This window comes from Salmo trutta, chromosome 8 (genome assembly GCF_901001165.1).
Source record: "Salmo trutta chromosome 8, fSalTru1.1, whole genome shotgun sequence".
Lineage (NCBI taxonomy): Eukaryota > Metazoa > Chordata > Actinopteri > Salmoniformes > Salmonidae > Salmo > Salmo trutta.
The window spans coordinates 26,886,710-26,909,817 of NC_042964.1; the positions used below are offsets into that span (position 1 = coordinate 26,886,710).

General features: G+C 43.1%; 1 protein-coding gene across 2 annotated transcripts; it reads left to right on the forward strand.

Annotated features, from left to right (window-relative positions):
• The first annotated feature begins 1,076 nt into the window (after positions 1 to 1,076).
• syt4 (synaptotagmin IV) lies at positions 1,077 to 22,790 on the forward strand. Of its 2 annotated transcripts, none has more exons than XM_029760681.1 (4): positions 1,077 to 1,422; positions 2,358 to 3,319; positions 16,337 to 16,457; positions 21,406 to 22,790. In XM_029760681.1, exons 1-4 carry the CDS (start codon positions 1,389 to 1,391, stop codon positions 21,744 to 21,746), a joined length of 1,458 nt encoding a protein of 485 aa, XP_029616541.1. In that variant the 5' UTR covers positions 1,077 to 1,388; the 3' UTR covers positions 21,747 to 22,790. The 2 variants fall into 2 exon arrangements, with proteins under 2 accessions (XP_029616541.1, XP_029616542.1); XM_029760682.1 differs by having other exon boundaries at positions 2,361 to 3,319.
• Positions 22,791 to 23,108: the final 318 nt, after the last annotated feature.

The following is a 23,108-nucleotide window of genomic DNA, read 5'->3' on the forward strand; positions in this document are numbered from 1 at the left end:
TGCCCGACCTTAGTATTGCTCTTGTGGCTGAATGGAAGCAAGTCCCCGCAGCAATGTTCCAACATCTAGTGGAAAGCCTTCCCAGAAGAGTGGAGACTGTTATAGCATCAAAGGGGGGACCAACTCAATATTAATGGCTATGATTTTGAAATTAGATGTTCAACGAGCAGGTGTCCACATACTTTTGGTCATGTTGTGTATTTTAGAAGCTTTTCACTGACAGCCGCAACTCAATCAGCTAGACCTATTGCCATGCACACTTCCCAAATTGCGAGCTTTCCAAACATACTTGTGATTTGATCCAATCCACAGATATTTTTTAAGTAAGCTAATGATCCTCTGTGGCTATGTCATGCTACCGGGTGAAGTATTTTGAATGATTTGATTTAGACAGGAGTAATTATATAATTTCTGGCGAATCAATTTACTGACAACTATATGTAGCCCATGCATCTGATGCTGTCTGGACAGAAATAGTATGACAAGCCATAATCATTTGGTCCATACAGCATCAGATACATGGTCTACACATACTGAGACAGAGGGGCGGTCTTGGTCAAATAAATGATCAATATTTCAATATTTTCTTTGAACAGGCAAAGAGGTAAGGTAGGGCAGGCCAGGCCCCATAAGACCCGCCCATAACGCCGTGCACACACCACACACACCTCTGGGGTCTGGGTACTCCTTTTATGGCTAGGCATTCAGTCAACCATTCAGACCTTCAGTCAGCCAACCAGTCAGGGAAATTGATGAGCTTGTTGCTTGTTGTGCTTTCACTGAGGCAGTGATTTCTGAAGCCATCACAATTCTGTCAGTGGCAGTGAACTCAGCATGGTTGGTGGAGGCAAGGGAGGGAGGGAGGCGAGGGGAGGGAGGGAGGGGAGAAGAGAGAGAGAGAGAGAGAGAGAGAGAGAGAGAGAGAGAGAGAGAGAGAGAGAGAGAGAGAGAGAGAGAGAGAGGAGAGAGAGAGAGAGAGAGATAGAGAGAGAGAGAGAGAGAGAGAGAGAGAGAGGGAGATAGATAGAGGGGGGTGGGCGGTGCCTCCTCAGAGAAGATCATAGTGCAGAGAGTAACAACACGAGCAGGGTGAGACTCGCACTTGGAAGAGAACGGAGAATACCAACCTTCACCTCTCTGAAAGGAACAGCTGGGTTTGATTTATTAAACGGAAACAAACAGATTAAATGATTAAAGGAGTCACATCATAAAAAACAATCGCTATTCGCAGTCAAGGAGATACACCTAGATATAAGCTACCGAGAGAGGTTGGCTATTGGTGCGCAGGGTCGTTGGTTGAGGGTAGGTTTATAGAGCACGAGCGTTGAAATAAGGCGAAGAGGGAGCGTTTTCAGCACCTTGGATAGAGCACATGAGCGAGCGGGACCATGGCTCCAATGGTGACGAAAGAAATGCAGTTCGGTAAGTAGCTGGGATGGGAAAACTGTCTTATTTGAGTGGGAGCAGCCAATAGTTGGTGGGAGAACTCGGAAAGCCCCTGTCTCTGTTATTTTGGTTGGTAATATTCAGTTGCGTCACAAATGGTACCCTACTCACAATTTATTAAATGTATTTATCCTTTATTTATTTAGGAGATCATATTGAAAATATCCTGTCATGTCCTAATGCACTGGGGTTGCCTACCCAGTTTGTGCTCTGACACTAAGTTAAGAATATCTATTTGTGTTGCTAACTAACCAAGCACCCAAATCAGTCATCTGATTAGATTACGATTTGAGATGAGTGATAGTTAATTAATCAGTAATCAGTTAGATAAATCAATAAGCAAGTGAATCACTGTCTTCAAATCGCCATGACATCTAAATGTTTACGTCAAAAACGCATTTTCTCTATTCATATTCAGTACATCTCATGACTCTATATGGGCCTTGATTAGTCAGTCATGTAATGTAGGAGTCACAGATTGTGCTGTTGTCATATGACACGTGTGATGTCTCTGGCACCCTATTCCCTATATAGTGCAATATTTTTGACCAGTGTCAATATGGAATAACGTGCCATTTGTGACACGATCCGAGATTGTGCAGTTGTTATGCTGTCTCTGACTCATACAGTGCATCAGTCAGTCAGTCAGCCAGTCAGTCATTCAGTCTATTAGTAATTAGTATTAAGCAGTGGGTTTCTGATGCAGCTTGTCATTACATTCAGACCTAGTAAGACAAAGGAAGCTTCTGCACATTCACACACACACACACACACAGAGACACACACTCAACAGACAGACAGTAGATCAACAGGAGGGAGGGACAGTTACAAAATCAAGACAAAAGTAGTAATTTATCCTTCTCTCTCCCCCCCTCCTTCTCCCCTACTCTCTCTGCCCCCCTTCTCCATAGCAGAGGTGCCGGTGAGTGTTGCCGTGGTGAGTGTGTTTGGCCTAGTGTCCTGCGTCTCCATCTTCGCATGGATCTGCTGCCAACGTAAGAACACCAAGTCCCAGGAGACAACACCCTACAAGTTCATGCACATGCTCAAAGGCAGTGACATCTACCCAGAGAGCCTCAGCGACAAGAAGTTAGACAGCAAGACCGACGTGAACGGAAACTGTAATGTCAACAGCAACAATGGTAAACAACAACAACAACAACAACAACAAGTGGCCTCCAGCCCAGCAGGGGGCAGAACGGCCCTCCACCTCGACCTGGAAAAACAAGACCTGAACGATAACTTCACCATCACCACCAAACCTCCACACCCCAACGTCCAGATCCACACCAAGGTCCGCAGCTCCCCAGACTTGGATCTTCCCTCGCCCCACCCAGGGTTCACCCAACCTGGGGTTAGAGACCTGGCCCTGGTCTCCCCCACCAGCGGCAGTCTCTCCAGCCAGGCCACCACCCACACCCACACCCACACCCAAGGGGACGAGGACCAGGACAAACCCCAGGACGGAGGCCCCGATGTCGGCCTTGGGACCCTCCACTTCTCCCTGGAGTACAACTCAGAGAAGAAGGCCTTTGTGGTTCACATTAAAGAGGCCCACGGGCTGACTCCGACCGACGAGCAGTCCCTGACTTCTGACCCCTACATCAAGCTGACCCTGCTGCCTGAGAAGAAGCACCGGGTCAAGACCCGCGTCCTGAGGAAGACTCTGGACCCGGTGTTCGACGAGACCTTCAGCTTCTATGGGATCCCAATGGTCCGCGTGCAGGAGCTGTCGCTCCACTTCATGGTGCTCAGCTTCGATAGGTTCTCCCGTGATGAGGTTATCGGCGAGATGCTCATCCCATTGGCCGGGATCGACCTGATGGAGGGGCGTGTCCTGATGAGCCGCGAGATCATCAAGAAGAATGTCAAGGTAAGAGATAGTTACTTGGTTCATCATCATTATTATAATAGTCATCATCATTATTATAGTCATCATCATCTCCATTATCATATTCATCATTCTCAACTTTTACACCTTCACTACTATAGAGTACAGTAAAACAAGAGCTCTCCATTCTAGCTCTGAGGGAATCATGATCACAATGACGGTGCACTATTAGTGTCTAATAGAAATTCTGCTTGGCATAATAACCCTTAGCATAATATGAATTAAATCCTCTTCGTAGTGAGAGTTTATACCTACAGTAATATGTAATATGATAATACAGCCTCCTGTAGTTAAATGGTACAGGGTACTAATGGAATAACACAGGGAGAGTCCCAAATGGCACCCTATTCCCTATAGTGTACTACTTTTGAGAGGACCTATATGGCTCTGGTCAAAAGTAGTGTACTATATAGGGAACAGGGTGCCATTTTGGACGCAACCCACAGTTGATGAATGTTATATGATTGCAGGTATCATTGTACCAGCCACTGTGTCTTTAGAATCTCTAGATCATTCTAGAATAGATTATTCTAGAATTGATACTGATATTCTATCCTCTATGTAGCGCTGGGCTGGGCTGTTGCTGTCTTTTCCATATGATAGGTGATGAGTAGTACTACGGTGAGGGGAGAGAGTTGTAGGATCTATTGAATTATATTGTACTGTGTACTGTGTACATTGGTGAGGGAGCGAGAGAGTGAGGCGTATGTCTTTGTGTAGTGTTGTGTGCCAAGCTTCGAGACTCTTCTATGCTGCTGGTAAACCTGACTTCTCTCTCTGCTGCTGCTCTGCTGCTTAGTAAAGGGACAGAGAAAAGGGCTTGGTTGTATTGATGATTTGTTGTTTCTTGGTTTTATGTTCTCCCTCTTTTCTAATGTTTACAAATGCATGAAGAGTTTATATCCAAAATGCTATATCCACCAATTTTTCACATTTGTGTTTTTTTCATCAGAATTGATTGCTTATGGGTACCTTCATGTGTGTGTAAAATATTACTGTTCTCAGATTTTCTTTATAATAGATTTTAGATGTGTATGAAAATGTTTTTTTTTGCTAAATGCTATATAACATTGTTCAGCGGTAATGGAATGTTTGTATCCTGTATAGCCGACTGTGATATGTGATTGTCTCACATAGATATCTAAAGATGAATGCACTCACTGTAAGCCGCTCTGGATAAGAGCATCTGCTAAATAATTAAAATGTCAAATGTAAACGTTTTACTTACAAATCTCATGTTACTGTATTGATTGATTGATTTAAAACATATTTAAAACAAACATATTGATGTCACAAATGTATAATTTGCAAAAAATAAAAGATATTAAAAATATAGTTATTTGTTACATTTGACTGCGTGTAACCTAGTAGTACTAATTTCTCTGAAAGTGAGGCGGATATACAGTGACTTCGGAAAGTATTCCTTTACTTTTTCTACATTTTGTTACTTTACAGCCTTAATCTAAAATTGCTTAAAATATACAGTACCAGTCAAAAGTTTGGATACACCTACTCATTCCAGGGTTTTCTTTATTTTTTATATTTTCCACATTGTGGAGTAATAGAGAAGACATCAACATTATGAAATAACACATATGGAATCATGTAGTAACCAAAAAAGTGTTAAACAAATCAAAACATATTTTATATTTGAGATTCTTCAAAGTAACCACACTTTGCCTTGATGACAGCTTTGCAATCTCTTGGCATTCACTCAACCAGCTTCATGCTGGTATGCTGTCTTACCGACAACGGCAACAATGAGACAGCCTATAGGGAGGAGGTCAAGAGACCTGGTCGTGTGGTGCAAGGACAACAACCTCTCCCTCAACTTGATCAAGACAAAGATGACAAAGGAAAATGAGGACCGACCACGCCCCCATTCTCATCAACGGGGCTGTAGTGGAACAGGTTGAGAGCTTCAAGTTCCTTGGTGTCGATATCACCAAAAAACTATCATGGTCCAAACACACTAACAGTCGTGAAGAGGGCACGACAAAGCCTATTCCTCCTCAGGAGACTGAAAATATTTGGCATGGGTCCTCAGAACCTCAAAAGCTTCTACAGCTGCACCATCGAGAGCATCCTGACTGGTTGCATCACTGCCTGGTATGGCAATTGCTCGGCCTCCGACTGTAAGGCACTACAGAGGGTAGTGCGTACGGCCCAGTACATCACTGGGGCAAAGCTTCCTGCCATCCAGGACCTCTATGTCAGACGGTGTCAGAAGAAGGCCCAAAAAATTGGCAAAGACTCCAGCCACCCGAGTCATAGACTGTTCTCTCTGCTACCGCACGGCAAGTGGTACCGGAGCACCAATCGAGGTCCAAACGGCTTCTTAACAGCTTCTACCCCCAAGCCATAAGACTCCTGAACAGCTAATCAAAGGGCTACCCAGACCCCTCTTTTACGCTGCTACTACTCTCTGTTTATAATCTATGCATAGTCACTTTAACTCTACCTACATGTACTGCTGCGGTTTAATTATTTGTTACTTTTATTTTCTATTTTCAATTTTTTACTTATCTATTTTTTTCTTAACACTCAAGCATTTCACTGTAATGTCTAAAACTGTTGTATTCGGCGCATGTGACAAATAACATTTTATTTCATTTTTAATTAACAGGTTTGCCTTGTTAAAAGTTAAATAGTGGAATTTCTTTCCTTCTTAATGCCTTTTAGCCAATCAGTTGTGTTGTGACATGGTAGGGGTGGTATACAGAAGATAGCCCTATTTAGTAAAGACCAAGTCCATATTATGGCAAGAACAGCTCAAATAAGCAAAGAGAAATGACTGTCCGTCATTACTTCACGACATGAAGGTCAGTGAATCCGGAAAATTTCAAGACCTTTGAAAGTTTCTTCAAGTGCAGTCACAAAAATCATCAGGCACTATCAAATCAAATCAAATCAAATCAAATTTATTTATATAGCCCTTCGTACATCAGCTGAAATCTCAAAGTGCTGTACAGAAACCCAGCCTAAAACCCCAAACAGCAAGCAATGCATGTGAAAGAAGCACGGTGGCTGGGAAAAACTCCCTAGGAAAAACTCCTGAGAAAGGCCAAAAACCTAGGAAGAAACCTAGAGAGGAACCAGGCTATGAGGGGTGGCCAGTCCTCTTCTGGCTGTGCCGGGTGGATATTATAACAGAACATGGTCAAGATGTTAAAATGTTCGTAAATGACCAGCATGGTCAAATAATAATAATCATAGTAATTGTCGAGGGTGCAACAAGCACGTCCGGTGAACAGGTCAGGGTTCCGTAGCCGCAGGCAGAACAGTTGAAACTGGAGCAGCAGCATGGCCAGGTGGACTGGGGACAGCAAGGAGTCATCATGCCAGGTAGTCCTAGGGCTCAGGTCCTCCGAGAGAAAGAAAGAAAGAAAGAAAGAGAGAATTAGAGAGAGCATATTTACATTCACACAGGACACTGGATAAGACAAGAGAATACTCCAGATGTAACAGACTGACCCTAGCCCCCCGACACATAAACTACTGCAGCATAAATACTGGAGGCTGAGACAGGAGGGATCAGAAGACACTGTGGGCCCATCCGATGATACCCCCGGACAGGGCCAAACAGGCAGGATATAACCCCACCCACTTTGCCAAAGCACAGCCCCCACACCACTAGAGGGATATCTACAACCACCAACTTACCGTCCGAAGACAAGGCCGAGTATAGCCCACAAAGATGTCTGCCACGGCACAACCCAAGGGGGGGGCGCCAACCCAGACAGGAAGACCACGTCAGTGGCTCAACCTACTCAAGTGACGCACCCCTCCCATGGACGGCATGGAAGAACACCAGTAAGTCAGTGACTCAGCCCCTGTAAAAGGGTTAGAGGCAGAGAATCCCAGTGGGAAGAGGGGAACCGACAAGGCAGAGACAGCAAGGGCGGTTCGTTGCTCCAGCCTTTCCGTTCACCTTCACACTCCTGGGCCAGACTATACTTAATCATAGGACCTACTGAAGAGATAAGTCTTCAGTAAAGACTTAAAGGTTGAGACTGAGTCTGCGTCTCTCACATGGGTAGGCAGACCATTCCATAAAAATGGAGCTCTATAGGAGAAAGCCCTACCTCCAGCCGTTTGCTTAGAAATTCTAGGGACAATTAGGATGGCTACTATGGCTACTATGATGTAACTGGCTGTGATGAGGACTGCCACAGGAAAGGAAGACCCAGAATCACCTCTGCTGCAGAGGATAAGTTCATTAGAGTTACCAGCCTCTGAAATTGGCAATTAACTGCACCTCAAATTGCACCTCACAGATTTCAAGTAACAGACACATCTCAACATCAACTGTTCAGAGTAGACTGCGTGAATCAGACCTTCATGGTCAAATTGCTGCAAAGAAACCACTACTAAATGACAACAATAATAAGAAGAGACTTGCTTTGGCCAAGCAAAGGCAATTAGACTGGTGGAAATCTGTCCTTTGGACTCATAAGTCCAAATTTGAGATTTTGGTTTCAACCGTTGTGTCTTTGTGAGACGCAGAGTAGGTGAATGGATGATCTGCCATTTGTGGTTCCCACCATGAAGCATGGAGGAGGGGGTGTGATGGTGTGACGGTGCTTTGCTGGTGACACTGTGTGATTTATTTAGACTCAAGGTACACTTAATCAGCATGGCTACCACAGCATTCTGCAGCGATACGCCATCCCATCTGGTTTGTGCTGAATGGGACTATCATTTGTTTTTCAACAGGACAATAACCCAAAACACACCTCCAGGCTATGTGCGGGACAGTTGACCAAGGAGAGTGATGGAGTGCTGCATCAAATGACCGGGCCTCCACAATCACCCTACAGTACCTCAACCCAATTGAGATGGTTTGGGATGAATTGGACCGCAGAGTGAAGGAAAAGCAGCCAACAAGTGCTCAGCATATGTGTGAACTCTTTCAAGACTGTTTGAAAAGCTTCCTCATGAAGCTGGTTGAGAGAATGCCAAGAGTGTGCAAAGCTGTCATCAAGGCAAAAGGTGGCTACTTTGAAGAATCTAAAATATATTTTGATTTGTTTAACACTTTTTTCATTACATGATTCCATATGTGTTATTTCATGGTTTTGATGTCTTCACTATTATTCTACAATGTAGAAAATAATGACAATTCAGAAAAACCCTTGAATGAGTAGGTGTGTCCAAACATTTGCTTGGTACTGTGTATTTTTTCTCAGCAATCTACACACAATGCCCCATAATGACAAATTGAAACAGGTTTTTATTTATTTTTGCTAATTTATTAAAAATTAAAAACAGAAATACCTTATTTACATAAGTATTCAGACCCTTTGCTTTGTGACTCGAAATTGAGTTCAGGTGCATCCTGTTTTTATTGATCATTTTAGAGATGTTAGTACATCTTGACTAGGGTCCACCTGTGGTAAATTCAATTGATTGGACATGATTTGGAAAGGCACACACCTGTCTATATAAGCTCCCTCAGGTTACCAAAAAATGTCTGCTGCATTGAAGGTCCCCAAGAACACCGTGGCCTCCATCATTGTTAAATGGAGAAGTTTGGAACCACCAAGACTCTTCCTAGAGCTTGCCGCCCGACCAAACTGAGCAATCGGTGGAGAAGGGCTTTGATCAGGGAGGTGACCAAGAACCCAATGGTCACTCTGACAGAGCTCTAGAGTTCCTCTGCACACTCTCTCTGTGGAGATGGGAGAATCTTCCAGAAGGACAACAATCCCTGCAGCACTCCACCAATCAAACCTTTATGGTAGAGGGAAGCCACTCTTCAGTAAAAGGCACATGACAGCCTGCTTGGAGTTTGCCAAAAGGCACCTAAAGACTCTCAGACCATGAGAAACAAGATTCTCTGGTCTGATGAAACCAAGATGGAACTCTTTGGCCTGAATGCCATGCGTCACGTCTGGAGAAAACCTGGCGTCATCCCTACGGTAAAGCATGGTGGTGGCAGCATCATGCTGTGGTAATGTTTTTCAGTGGCAGGGACTGGGAGACTAGTCAGGATCGAGGGAAAGATGAACAGGGCAAAGTACAGAGAGATCCTTGATGAAAACCTGCTCCAGAGATCTCAGGACCTCAGAATGGGGCGAAGGTTCACCTTCCAACAGGACAATGACCCTAAGCACACAGCCAAGACAACGCAGAGTGGCTTCGGGACAAGTCTCTAAATGTCTTTGAGTAGCCCAGCCAGAGCCCGGACTTGAACCCAATCGAACATCTCCGGAGAAACCTGAAAATAGCTGTGCAGCAACGCTCCCAATCCAACCTGACAAATCTTGAGAGGATCTGCAGGGAAGAATGGGATAAACTCCCCAAATACAGGTGTGCCAAGCTTGAAGCGTATTACCCCAAAAGATACAATGCTTTAGTCGCTGTAAAAGGTGCATCAACAAAGTGCTGAGTAAAGGGTCTGAATACTCATGTCAATGTGATTTCTGTTTTATATATATATATATATATATATATATATATATATATATATTAGCAAAACTTTCAAAAAAACTGTTTTTGCTTTGTCATTATATAGGGTATTGTATCTCGATTGATGAGGGTAAAAAACAATTGAATCCATTTTTGAATAAGGCTGTAACGTAACAAAATGTGGAAAAACTCAAATGGTCTGAATACTTTCCGAAGTCACTGTATAGCATTTAGTAAAAATAAATACATATTTGTCTCTCTGAAATGTAACTATAAAGTGATAGATTTTTAACAAATATATGTCTGTCATTGGACAACCCCATGCCATTATTAGATACTGCAAAAACCCACCAATCTCATTCATAACTTCTTTAAACAATAAAACATAGATAAATAGATAGACAAAAATATGAATGCAACATGCAGCAATTTCACAGATTTTACTGAGTTACAGTTCATATAAGGATTGAAAATGAATTGAAATGAATTTATAAAGCCCTAATCTATGGATTTCACATGACTGGGAATACAGATATGCATCTGTTGAAAACAGATACGCATGCCTTGTGCAGTGCGACACATCTACTTAGAGCATAGAGTTGACCAGGCTGTTGATTGTGGCCTGTGGAATGTTGTCCCGCTCCTCTTCAATGGCTATGCAAAGTTGCTGGATATTGGCGGTAACTGGAACACGCCGTCATACACGTCGATCCAAAGCATCCCAAACATACTCAGTGCGTCTGGTGAGTTTTGTGCATTCAAATTGCCATCGATAAAATGTAATTGTGTTCGTTGTCCTTAGCTCATGCATGCCCATACCATAACACCACCGCCACCATGGGGCACTCTGTTCATGACATTGACATCAGCAAACTGCTCGCCCACACAATGCCATACAATCTGTCTGCCACCTGCCTGGTACAGTTGAAACTGTGATTCATCCGTGAGGAGCACACTTCTCCAGTGTGCCAGTGGCAATCGCAGGTCAGCATTTGCCCACTGAAGTCGGTTACGACACCTAACTGCAGTCAGGTCAAGACCCTGGTGAGGATGACGAGTATGTAGATAAGCTTCCCTGAGACGGTTTCTGACAGTTTGTTCAGAAATTATTCGGTTGTGCAAACCCACAGTTTCATCAGCTGTCCGTGTAGCTAGTCTCAGACGATCCCGCAGGTGAAGAAGCCGGATATGGAGGTCCTGGGCTGGTGTGGTTGCACATGGTCATTTATTGTCCCCAGCACAAGGTGCACCTTTGTAATGATTATGCTGTAAATCAGCTTCTTGATATGCCACACCTGTCAGGTGGATGGATTACCTTGGCAAAGTATCCAGCAAACACACTGTCAGCAGTGTTTCAAGTCACCTACTTGAGCTGAATCTGAGCATGAGTAGTTAATTTCACATTTCAGGACCTCGGCCTGTGCTTCGAGAGGGCTGAGATAGCCGTTTGATAGTGGTGAATGTGCGGGATTCATATCCAGAGGACGCAAACGAACAAACCACTGTTCCTGATTCCACTCGTTCGCAAAGAGGCAGGCGCAATTAGAACTCAGTCAGATCAAGAATATAAGCGTTCTGTGCTTTGATCAACGCTATGAGAAATATTTACATTTTGACCCGAAATTGATTTTCTTTATTGTCGACAAAATATATATTGTTGTTATTTATAGGTCCGGACTTTGGTCTGCTATGTAATTACGGCCCTGCGCTACTACAGGTTCTCATCTATCGAAAGGTTTGACGAATTAGGTGCCTTTTGAGTAGTGTAACTTGGTGGGGAAAAGACATTTAATTTCACCTAATTTTAACGTTCTGTCATAAAGAGCACATGTTCAACTTAATAAAAAACTATCGCTATCTCACTACAAAAATGACTATAGTAAGTGCCTATTCAAATCAAATAAAATGTTATTGGTCACATACACATGGTTAGCAGATGTAAATGTGAGTGTAGCGAAATGCTTGTGCTTCTAGTTACAACCGTGCAGTGATATCTAACAAGTAATCTAACAATTTCACAACAACTACCTTATTTTTAAACACTCAAGTGTAAAGGAATGAATAAGAATATCTACATATAAATATATGGATGAGCGATGGCAGAACTACATAGGCAAGATGCAGTAGATGGTATAGAGTACAGTGTATACATATGAGATGAGTAATGTAGGGTATGTAAACATTATATAAAGTGGCATTGTTTAAAGTGACTAGTGATACATGTATTACATCCACATTTTTATTCTTAAAGTGGCTAGAGATTTGAGTCAGTTTCAGTTTCTCGGTCCCAGCTTTGATGCACTTGTACTGACCTCGCCTTCTGGATGATAGCGGGGTGAACATGCAGTGGCTCGGGTGGTTGTTGTCCTTGATGATCTTTTTGGCCTTCCTGTGACATTGGGTGGTGTAGGTGTCCTGGAGGGCAGGTAGTTTGCCCAGGGTGATGCGTTGTGCAGACCTCACTACCCTCTGGAGAGCCTTACGGTTGTGGGCGGAGCAGTTGCCGTACCAGGCAATGATACAGCCCAACAGGATGCTCTCGATTGTGCATCTGTAAAAGTTTATGAGTGTTTTTGGTGACAAGCCAAATTTCTTCAGCCTGCTGAGGTTGAAGAGGTGCTGTTGCGGATTCTTCACCATGCTGTCTGCGTGGGTGGACCATTTCAGTTTGTCCGTGATGTATGCGTCGAGGAACTTAAAACGTTCAACCTTCTCCATTACTGTCCCATCGATGTGGATGGGGGGTGCTCCCTCTGCTGTTTCCTGAAGTCCACAATCATCTCCTTTGTTTTGTTGACGTTGAGTGTGAGGTTATTTTCCTGACACCACACTCCGAGGGCCCTCACCACCTCCCTGTAGGCCGTCTCGTCGTTGTTGGTAATCAAGCTTACCACTGTAGTGTCGTCTGCAAACTTGATGATTGAGTTGGAGGCGTGCATGGCCACGCAGTCATGGGTGAACGGGGAGTACAGGAGAGGGCTGAGAACGCACCCTTGTGGGGCCCCAGTGTTGAGGATCAGCGGAGTGTAGATGTTGTTTTCTACACTCACCACCTGGGGGCGGCCCATCAGGAGGTCAAGGACCCAGTTGCACACGGGTCGGATATGATCCTTGACTAGTCTTTCAAAGCACTTCATGATGATGAAGTGAGTGCTACGGGGCGATAGTCGTTTAGCTCAGTAACCTTAGCTTTCTTGGGAACAGGAACAGCAGACTGGGATAGGGATTGAAGGAATATGTCCGTAAACACACCAGCCAGCTGGTGTGCGTGTGCTCTGAGGACGCAGCTAGGGATGTCGTCTGGGCCGGCAGCCTTGTGAGGGTTAACATGTTGAAATGTTTTACTCACGTTGGTTGCGGTCACGTTGGTTGCGGCCCGCAGGTTTTGGTAGCGGGCCGTGTCAGTGGCACTGTATTGTCCTCAAAGTGAGCAAAGAAGCTGTTTAGTTTGTTTGGGAGCAAGACATCGGTGTCCGCGATGGGGCTGGTTTACTTTTGTAATCCGTGATTGACTGTAGACCCTGCCACGTACATCTCGTGTCTTAGCTGTTGAATTGCGACTCTACTTTGTCTCTACTGATGCTTAGCTTGTTTGATTGCCTTGCGGAGGGAATGGCTACACTGTTTGTATTCGGTCATGTTTGCGGTCGCCTTGCCTTGATTAAAAGCAGTGGTTCGCGCTTTCAGTTTTGCGCGAATGCTGCCATCAATCCACAGTTTCTGGTTGTGGAAGGTTTTAATAGTCACCGTGGGTACAACATCACTGATGCACTTGCTAATAAACTCTCTCACCGAATCAGTGAATACATCAATGTTGTTGTCCGATGCTATCCGGAGCATATCCCAATCCGCGTGATTGAAGCAATCTTGAAGCGTGGAATCAGATTGGTCGAACCAGCATTGAACAGACCTGAGCACGGGCTTTCCTGTTTAAGTTTCTGTCAATAGGCTGGGAGCAACAAAATGGAGTCGTGTTTAGATTTGCCGAAAAGAGGGCGTCGCGGAGGTTAGAGTAGCAATGATCCAGAATTTTGCCAGCCCAGGTCGCACATTCGATATGCTGATAAAATTTAGGGAGCCTTGTTTTCAGATTAGCCTTGTTAAAATCCCCAGCTGCAATAAATTCAGCCTCATGATATGTGGTTTCCAGTTTACATAGAGTCCAATGAAGTTCTTTCAGTGCCGTCGAGGTTGGGGGGAGGGGGATTTACACGGTGCTTAAGTGCTGACTAAAGTAACAGGGTTGACAGAAACAGAGTTAACAACTTAATCTAAATCAGCCATGAATCCCTTTGTGAAAGGGGGAATGTAAGCTTGTGTTCAACAGGGAAGGTCAATTGAATGCAAGCTTCACCAAAAAATGTAAATGTTTCTAAAATGTCTAGCCTGTCTATATATGGGTAATAGGGTTGACGTATTATTGATATCCTTCATCTGTGCTTATGGACTGCCCTCTTCAATTCAAGCCACAGATTTTCAAAAGGGTTCAAGTTTCTCAAATGACTGCCTCGCCTGGTTCACCAACTACTTCTCAGATAGAGTTCAGGGTGTCAAATCGGAGGGCCTGTTGTCCGGACCTCTGGCAGTCTCTATGGGGGTGCCACAGGGTTCAATTCTCAGGCCGACTCTTTTCTCTGTATATATCAATGATGTCGCTCTTGCTGCTGGTGATTCTCTGATCCACCTCTACGCAGACGACACCATTCTGTATACATCTGGCCCTTCTTTGGACACTGTGTTAACAAACCTCCAAACCAGCTTCAATGCCATGCTAGTAAAATTAAATGCATGCTCTTCAACCGATTGCTGCCCACACCCGCCCGCCCTACTAGCATCACTACTCTGGACGGTTCTGACTTAGAATATGTGGACAACTACAAATACCTAGGTGTCTGGTTAGACTGTAAACTCTTCTTCCAGACTCACATTAAGCATCTCCAATCCAAAATTAAATCTAGAATCAGCTTCCTATTTTGCAACAAAGCCTCCTTCACTCATGCTGCCGAACATACCCTCGTAAAACTGACTATCCTATCGATCCTTGACTTAGGCGATGTCATTTACAAAATAGCCTCCAACACCCTACTCAGCAAACTGGATTTAGTCTATCACAGTGCCATCCGTTTTGTCACCAAAGCCCCATATACTACCCACCACTGCAACCTGTATCCTCTCGTTGGCTGGCCCTTGCTACATATTCGTCGCCAAACCCACTGGCTCCAAGTCATCGATAAGTCTTTGCTAGGTAAAGCCCCGCCTTATTTCAGCTCACTGGTCACCATAGCAACACCCACCCGTAGCACCCGCTCCAGCAGGTATATTCACTGGTCACCCCCAAAGCCAACACTTCCCGTGGCCGTGTTTCCTTCCAGGTCTCTGCTGCGAACGACTGGAACGAATTGCAAAAATCACTGAAGCTGGAGACTTATCTCCCTCTCTAACTTTAAGCATCAGCTGTCAGAGCAGCTTAGAGCAGCTGTACCTGTACACAGCCAATCTGTTAATAGCACACCCAACTACCTCATCCCCATATTGTTATTTATCTTCTTTCTCTTTTGCACCCCGGTATCTCTACTTGCACATCATCATCTGCACGTCTATCACTCCAGTGTTAATGCTAAATTGTAATTTTTTCGCCTCTATGGCCTCTTTATTGCCTTACCTCCCTAATCTTCTACATTTGCACACACTGTACATAGATTTTTCTATTGTGTTATTGACTGTACGTTTGTTTATGTGTAACTCTGTGTTGTTGTTTTTGTTGCACTGCTTTGCTTTATCTTGGCCAGGTCGCAGTTGTAAATGAGAACTTGTTCTCATCTGGCCTACTTGGTCAAAAAGTTGAAATAAAATAAATAAAATGTTTTTCACAACAAAACATCAGAAAATGGCCAAAAAGTGTTGTACCACCTCACCTGCGTTTACACTATGTTTTGACTATTTTGTTCAACGTATCTTTTGAAAAAAATATTTAAAAAGGAATCAACATTTTGCAATTGCCATCTCAGTCTCCGGACTTGAACCGGTTTGAAATGAAGAGGACAGTCCATAAGCACAGATAAAGGATATCAATGATCTGGAAAGATTTGCTAAAGAGGAATGGTCTTCTCATAAAACATTTTAGAACAAGGCTCAGTGCCATTATCCTCACAAGGTAACATATTGAAAACAGGGGTGCCAATAATTTTGACCCCTTGTCTTTTTTAGAAAAAGGTATTACTTGTTACTTTTTCTCTGAGAAATTGTGTTAGTATAAAATAATATAATTTTCCCTTTTCTTGCCATACAATAAAGCTCAGTAATTGTATTTTTTTTGCTCATCTTTATCAAGGGTGCCAGTCATTTTGGAACTGACTGTATATATCTCTACTTTATAACCTGGTGTAAATATCACAGTTCATCATCATAATGTCAGTGTAAACCCAATCTTCCTCCTCACTAGTCAGTCCCTTGCTCGGGTCTCAAAGGTTTGATATTCTGGTGGGGAATTTCTCTCTCCTCCCTCCATCTGTCCTCCTTCCACCTCTCTCCCTCTCTCTCTATCCCCCTCCCCCCTCTCCCTCTCCCTGTCTCCATCTCTGTTTATAGAGGAGTGCAGGTCGAGGGGAGCTGCTGTTGTCTCTCTGTTACCAGTCTACCACCAGTACTCTAACAGTCGTGGTGCTGAAGGCTCGCCACCTGCTAAAGACCGACAACCACAGGCCCTCAGGTACATAAAGACCCCCCCCCACACACACACACACACACACACACATGCAAATGTAAGTATGTATGCATGTATGCACACGCACGCATGCGCGCGCACACACACACACACACACACACACACACACACACACACACACACACACACTAATCATGTATACATACGTCCTCACTGAAATAATGGTTCATTCCTCCTGAAAAGTGATGAAATTAAAAGCTATTTTATCATGTATACTTGTATGCCTTTGGTATGTCATAGAATAAAACAAAGAAGCTGTGAAAAGAGATGAATTATTGCTTATTCTACAAAGATATTCTAAAATGGCGCGACACATTTGTTGGTACCCCTTAGAAAAGATAATTATATAGTGATATTTCAAACTAATTTGTTTATTTAATCAGTATCACACGTCTCTAATCTTGTAATCAGTCATTCAGCCTATTTAAATGGAGAAAAGTAGTCGTTGTGCTGTTTGGTATCATTGTGTGCGCCACACTGAACATGGACCAGAGAAAGCAAAGGACAGATTTGTCTGAAAAGATCAGAAAGAAAATAATAAACAAGCATGGTAAAGGTAAAGGCTACAAGACCATATCCAAGCAGCTTGATGTTCCTGTGACAACAGTTGCAAATATTATTAAGAAGTTTAGGTCCATGGAACTGGAGCCAACCTCCCTTGGCGCGGCCGCAAGAGGAAAATCGACCCCAGATTGAACAGAAGGATTGTGCGAATGGTAGAAAAAGAACCAAGGATAACTGCCAAAGAGATACAAACTGAACTCCAAGGTGAAGGTATGTCAGTTCCTGATCGCACCATCCGTCACTTTTTGAGTGAAAGTGGGCTCCGTGGAAGAAGACCCAGGATGACTCCACTTTTAAAGAAAAACATAACTGGACTGGAATTGCTAAATTGCTAACTGGACTGGAATTGGACTGGAATTTGCTAAAATACATATTGACAAGCCACAATCCTTCTGGGAGAATGTCCTTTGGACAGATGAGTCAAAACTGGAGCTTTTTGGCAAGTCACATCAGCTCTATGTTCACAGATGAAAAAATGAAGCTTTCAAAGAAAAGAACACCATACCTACAGTGAAACATGGAGGAGGCTCGGTTATGTTTTGGGGCTATTTTGCTGCGCCTGGCACAGGGTGCCTTGAATCTGTGCAGGGCACAATGAAATCTCAAGACTATCACGGCATTCTGGAGCAAAACGTACTGCCCAGTGTCAGAAAGCGCGGTCTCAGTCACAGGTCGTGGGTCCTCCAACAGGATAATGACCCAAAACACACAGCTAAAAGCACCCAAGAATGGATAACAACAAAACATTGGACTATTCTGAAGTGGCCTTCTATGAGTCCTGATCTGAATCCTATCGAACATCTATGGAAAGAGCTGAAGCTTGCAGTGCAGAAGTCTCATTGAGAGCTACAGAAAACATTTGATTGCAGTGATTGCCTCTAAAGGTTGTGCAATACAATATTAGGTTAAGGGTCCCATAATTTTTGTCCATGCCATTTTCATTTGTTTTATTATTTACAATATTACTTTGAATAAAAAAATCTAAAGCAAAGTCTGATTTCTATTAAATATGGAATCAACAATGGTGGATGCCAATTACTTTTGTCAGTTTCAAGTTATTCTATAGAAAATTGTGCATTCTTCATTTTTTTGTGGAGGGGTACCAACAAATTTGAGCACGTCTGTAAAACTTGGATTGCTGATGTATTGGCCATTGAGAGGCTTTGAAGTCACCGGTTAGCCATATTGGCACTCCCCAATAGGAGCAGTCCTCCAGATGAACGAATGGAATTCTGCAGTATTTTAATGAAATGTTTCAAGGACAAAATTATACATGTATTAAAGTATATACAGCACCAGTTAAAAGTTTGGACACACCTACTCATTCAAGGGTTTTTCTTTATTTTTACTATTTTCTACATTGTAGAATAATTGTGAAGACATCAAAACTATGAAAAAACATATATGGAATCATGTTGTAAGCCAAAAAAGTGTTAAACAAATCAAAATATATTTTCTATTTGAGATTCTTCAAAGTAGCCACATTTTGCCTTGATGACAGCTTTGCACACACTTGGCATTCTCTCAACCAGCACCATGAAGAATGATTTTCCAACAGTCTTGAAGGAGTTCCCACATATGCTGAAGACTTGTTGGCTGCTTTTCCTTCACTCTTCGGTCCAACTCATCCTATAACCATTTCAATTGGTTTGAGGTCGGGTGATTGTGGAGGCCAGGTCATCTGATGCAGCACTTCATCACTCTCCTTGGTCAAATATCCCACACACAGCCTGGAGGTATTTTTGGGGTCATTGTCCTGTTGAAAAACAAATGATAGTCCCACTAAGTGCAAACCAGATGGGATGGTGTATCGCTGCAGAATTATGTGGTAGCCATACTGGTTAAGTGTGCCTTGAATTCTAAATAAATCACTGACAGTGTCACCAACAAAGCACCCCCACACCATCACACCTCCTCCTCCAAGCTTCACGGTGGTAACCACACATGCAGAGATCATCCATTCACCTACTCTGCGTCTCACAAAGACACGGCGGTTGGAACCAAAAATGTCAAATTTGGACTTATCAGACCAAAGGACAGATTTTCCAAGAGCAATGTATTGTCCATTGCTCGGGTTTCTTAGTCCAAGCAAGTCTCTTATTCTGATTGGTGTCCTTTAGTAGTGGTTTCTTTGCAGCAATTCGAACATGAAGGCCTGATTCACGCAGTCTCCTCTGAACAGTTGATGTTGAGATGTGTCTGCTACTTGAACTCTGTGAAGCATTTATTTGGGCTGCAATCTGAGGTGTAGTTAACTCTAATGAACTTATCCTCTGCAGCAGAGATAACTCTGGATCTTCTTTTCCTGTGGCGGTCCTCATGAGAGCCATGGTTTTTGCGACTGCACTTGAAGAAACTTGAAAAGTTCTTGAAATTTTCCAGATTGACAGTCCTTCATTTCTCTTTGCTTATTTGAGCTGTTCTTGCCATAATATGGACTTGGTCTTTTATCAAATAGAGCTATCTTCTGTATACCACCCCTACCTTGTCACAACACAACATATTTTCTCAAACACATTAAGACGGCAAGAAATTCCACAAATAAACTTTTAACAATGCACACCTGGTAATTGAAAAGCATTTCAGGTGAATACCTCATGAAGCTGGTTGAGAGAATGCCGGTTAGCCTATGTATTTATTTCTATGTAAAATATTCTGTAACAAGTGTTGTTTTTGTGCTCAATGGTGGATCTATTCATAATTATTTAAGAGATAAGCTGTCATCAAGGCAAATGGTGGCTACTTTGAAGAATCTCAAATATATTTTGATTTGTTTAACACTTTGGTTACTACATGATTTCATATGTGTTATTTCCTAGTTTTGATGTCTTCACTATTATTCTACAATGTAGAAAATAGTAAAAATAAAGAAAAACCCTTCAATAAGTAGATGTGTCCAAACTTCTGACTGGTTTTTGTAGTGGGGACAGTAACATTATTTATCAAAAAATATGTTTTATTTTATTTTTATGTTTATCTCACATAATATAATTATAAAGTATGCATTAAGGTGTCTGTAATAGAATACATGTGCCAAGATGGAGGCATGGACTCTACAACACAACGCCCCCTATCAGTCATCTAGCGTATATATAAATTGACACAATTACTATATATGATGGACAAAGCCATTGATCACGTGACACCATTCATTCCTATGTGTAGACTCATTAGCGCATTTGAAGCCAAGGAAGTCGGTTTTAGCATTCTAAAATGTCATCTCATTGGGGAGATGTATGTAGGCATCAGAGGAAGCTGGTGGGAGGAGCTATAGGAGGACGGACTCGTTGTAATGGCTGGAATGGAATAAATGGAACGGTATCAAACACAAACATATATAAACCACATGTTTGACTCCATTCCATTCATTCCATTCCAGCCATTACAATGAGCCCTTCCTCCAATAGCTCATCCCACTAGCCCCCTCTGGTAGACATAAAATGTGCAGTATGAGCTACTCCAGGAAGTGACGTTGTAGGCTAGCTCAGTGCTGACCCCTCTCATTGAGTAGCTCAAGTTGAAGCCCGACCAGGGTACTACAGGCTGCCATTGGCAACTAAATTGTCCTTATAACTTCTTCTGTGTGCGATAATAGGTTCTAATTATTCATTTTTACACGGAAACTGACCACGAAGACTGCCATTATAGTGAATGGTGAATCCTGTTTTCTGCAAACAATGCTTGCAGTACTGCAGTCAGTCTTGAACTTTGTGGCTTCAATGAGAGGGCGCAGTCATTCTCCCCTGACACACACATACACAGACACGCAAAAATATAAGTATGCACACACGTAAGAACGTACTCATACACACAAGAATGTGCACACACAGATACGCACGCACACACAGAGACATGCACACATAGACAGGATACTAGGAACAAAATGATTCTCTCAGTAATGAGACACTCGGGCCCTTCAGGAGTACTTATGGGCGGAGTTCCAAAATGGCACCCTATTCCCTACATAGTGCACTACTTTTGACCAGAGCCAATGGGCCCTCGTCAAAAGTAGTGCGCTATATAGGAAGTAGGTTGTCATTTGGGACAAAGCCCCAATACTCTTATAAAACTACTCTTGATAAAACAGAGTCTTAGCCATATCACAGTGTTTGGTCACACTTTCTTTGGATAGTCCGGATAGTCCATCTGTAGATGCTCTACAGATGCTCATACTACCAACAAACTGAGCCAGTCAATACCACACACACGCATGTACACACACACGCATGTACACTTATACCACTGTATTGATCCATTGTGCCATTTTCAGAGCTGTGCTATGAATTCTATTCACTCTGCCTCTCTCTCTCCTTCCTCTCATCCCTTCCTACCTCCCTCCTTCCTTCCTTCCCACTCTCCTTCCCTCCAGACCCATATGTGAAAGTCAACCTCTTCAAAGGGAAGAAGCGTGTCAGTAAAAAGAAGACCCATGTGAAAAAGTGTTCCCCCAACCCTGTGTTCAACGAGCTGTTTGTGTTCGACATGGCCTCCCAGGAGGGGCTGAAGGAGACCAGCGTAGAGCTCCTGCTCATGGACTCTGAGTCTCCACCAACCAGGCGGGGGGACTCCTCCCGCTCCTCCCCCAATCCCATCTTGGGGCGCCTGATCCTGGGTACGGCTGCTGCCGGTACCCCTGGGGAGCACTGGAGGGAGATCTGCGACCACCCGCGCCGGCAGATTGCCAAGTGGCACATCCTGTCCGAAGACTAGGGTTTTTATTGAGGCTTCGCCGTCAAGGTTACAGCTGAGCTACGGTTATTTAGGAGGGGGGGGGGGTGTCGACAGCGACGGGCATTGCCTAACAACAGGTAGATTTTAACGTGTTCAACACCCAAGGAACTATTGATAAGTGAAAGGGGGGAGGGGGGTGGAGTTAATTCTAATTGATGTAATTAATCAATCAATCAGTTATTCAATCAATTTATCAATCGTTGAAATTTTTGGTTATGGTGACCGAGAAACACAATCATCCGTCTATGATCCCATAGACTGTCACCACAACGACCCCCGGCAATGCAGCTCTCTATCTCCATGGCAACATCATCTGATCGTCACGGCAACCTTGTGCAGTGCAGAATGTCCTAGTAACTGTCGCTAACTTCTACTATTATTACTATAAACATTACTCCGTTGTACGACAAAAAAAACATTTTAATATTACTACTGATGTATAAAGATGTGGATTATCAAAACTTTATTTTATAAAGATGCTATCTTTTATTTATCAAATGTTATATTTATTTATTTGTTTTTGTACTCTTCTGGTTGAGTTCCTGAGTATGTTTTGTAAGTAAAAGTAGTATTTCATATCATTGCATCCCAGAGGGGCGAGACAAGCCTAAATGGTGACAGGAATAAAGCTTGGAGTGCATAGAGAACATTGTGCATGTTTATTTAGGTCAGAAGGGATGAGAGGCCGTGTGTATTCTGTCTTTACTGTGAGCACAAAGACAGCCTGAAATGTACATGTACCTTACTATAAAACATGGCAAGTTCTGAGAAAAGCACCTCAATCGGTTGTGTTTTATTTCGATGCTTCACAAAAACAAGCCTAAATGGTGACAGGAATAAAGCTTGGAGTGCATAGAGAACATTGTGCATGTTTATTTAGGTCAGAAGGGATGAGAGGCCGTGTGTATTCTGTCTTTACTGTGAGCACAAAGACAGCCTGAAATGTACATGTACCTTACTATAAAACATGGCAAGTTCTGAGAAAAGCACCTCAATCGGTTGTGTTTTATTTCGATGCTTCACAAAAACATCCTTAAAATACACATAAGTTTAACATCCTGTATACAAACCATGCACCCTGAACTCCAATTCCCAGTTTGCCTGTGCAGAAAATTATAAAGTTTCAGAATCTAATGAATGTTCTAGAATGAAATGAACATTCTAGAATCTAATGAACGTTCTTGAATCTAATGAACGTTCTATAGAATCTAGTCAATATATTCCCTTCAATTCCACTGGCCTGTCCTTAGAAAACCTTGAAGATGACATCACTCCCTCCCTCCCTGAGAGGATGATGTAATCAGTGAGAAGATAGCTACTCTCAGATGATATCATGGCACT

What these genes read in the sequence shown, in the direction of transcription:
- syt4 (XM_029760681.1), top strand. Translation starts at nt 1,389, where the DNA reads ATGGCTCCAATGGTGACGAAAGAAATGCAGTTCG. An exon ending in TCATCAAGAAGAATGTCAAG is followed by an intron (nt 3,320 to 16,336) that starts GTAAGAGATAGT and finishes CTCTGTTTATAG; the next exon opens with AGGAGTGCAGGTCGAGGGGA. An exon ending in CGACAACCACAGGCCCTCAG is followed by an intron (nt 16,458 to 21,405) that starts GTACATAAAGAC and finishes CCTTCCCTCCAG; the next exon opens with ACCCATATGTGAAAGTCAAC.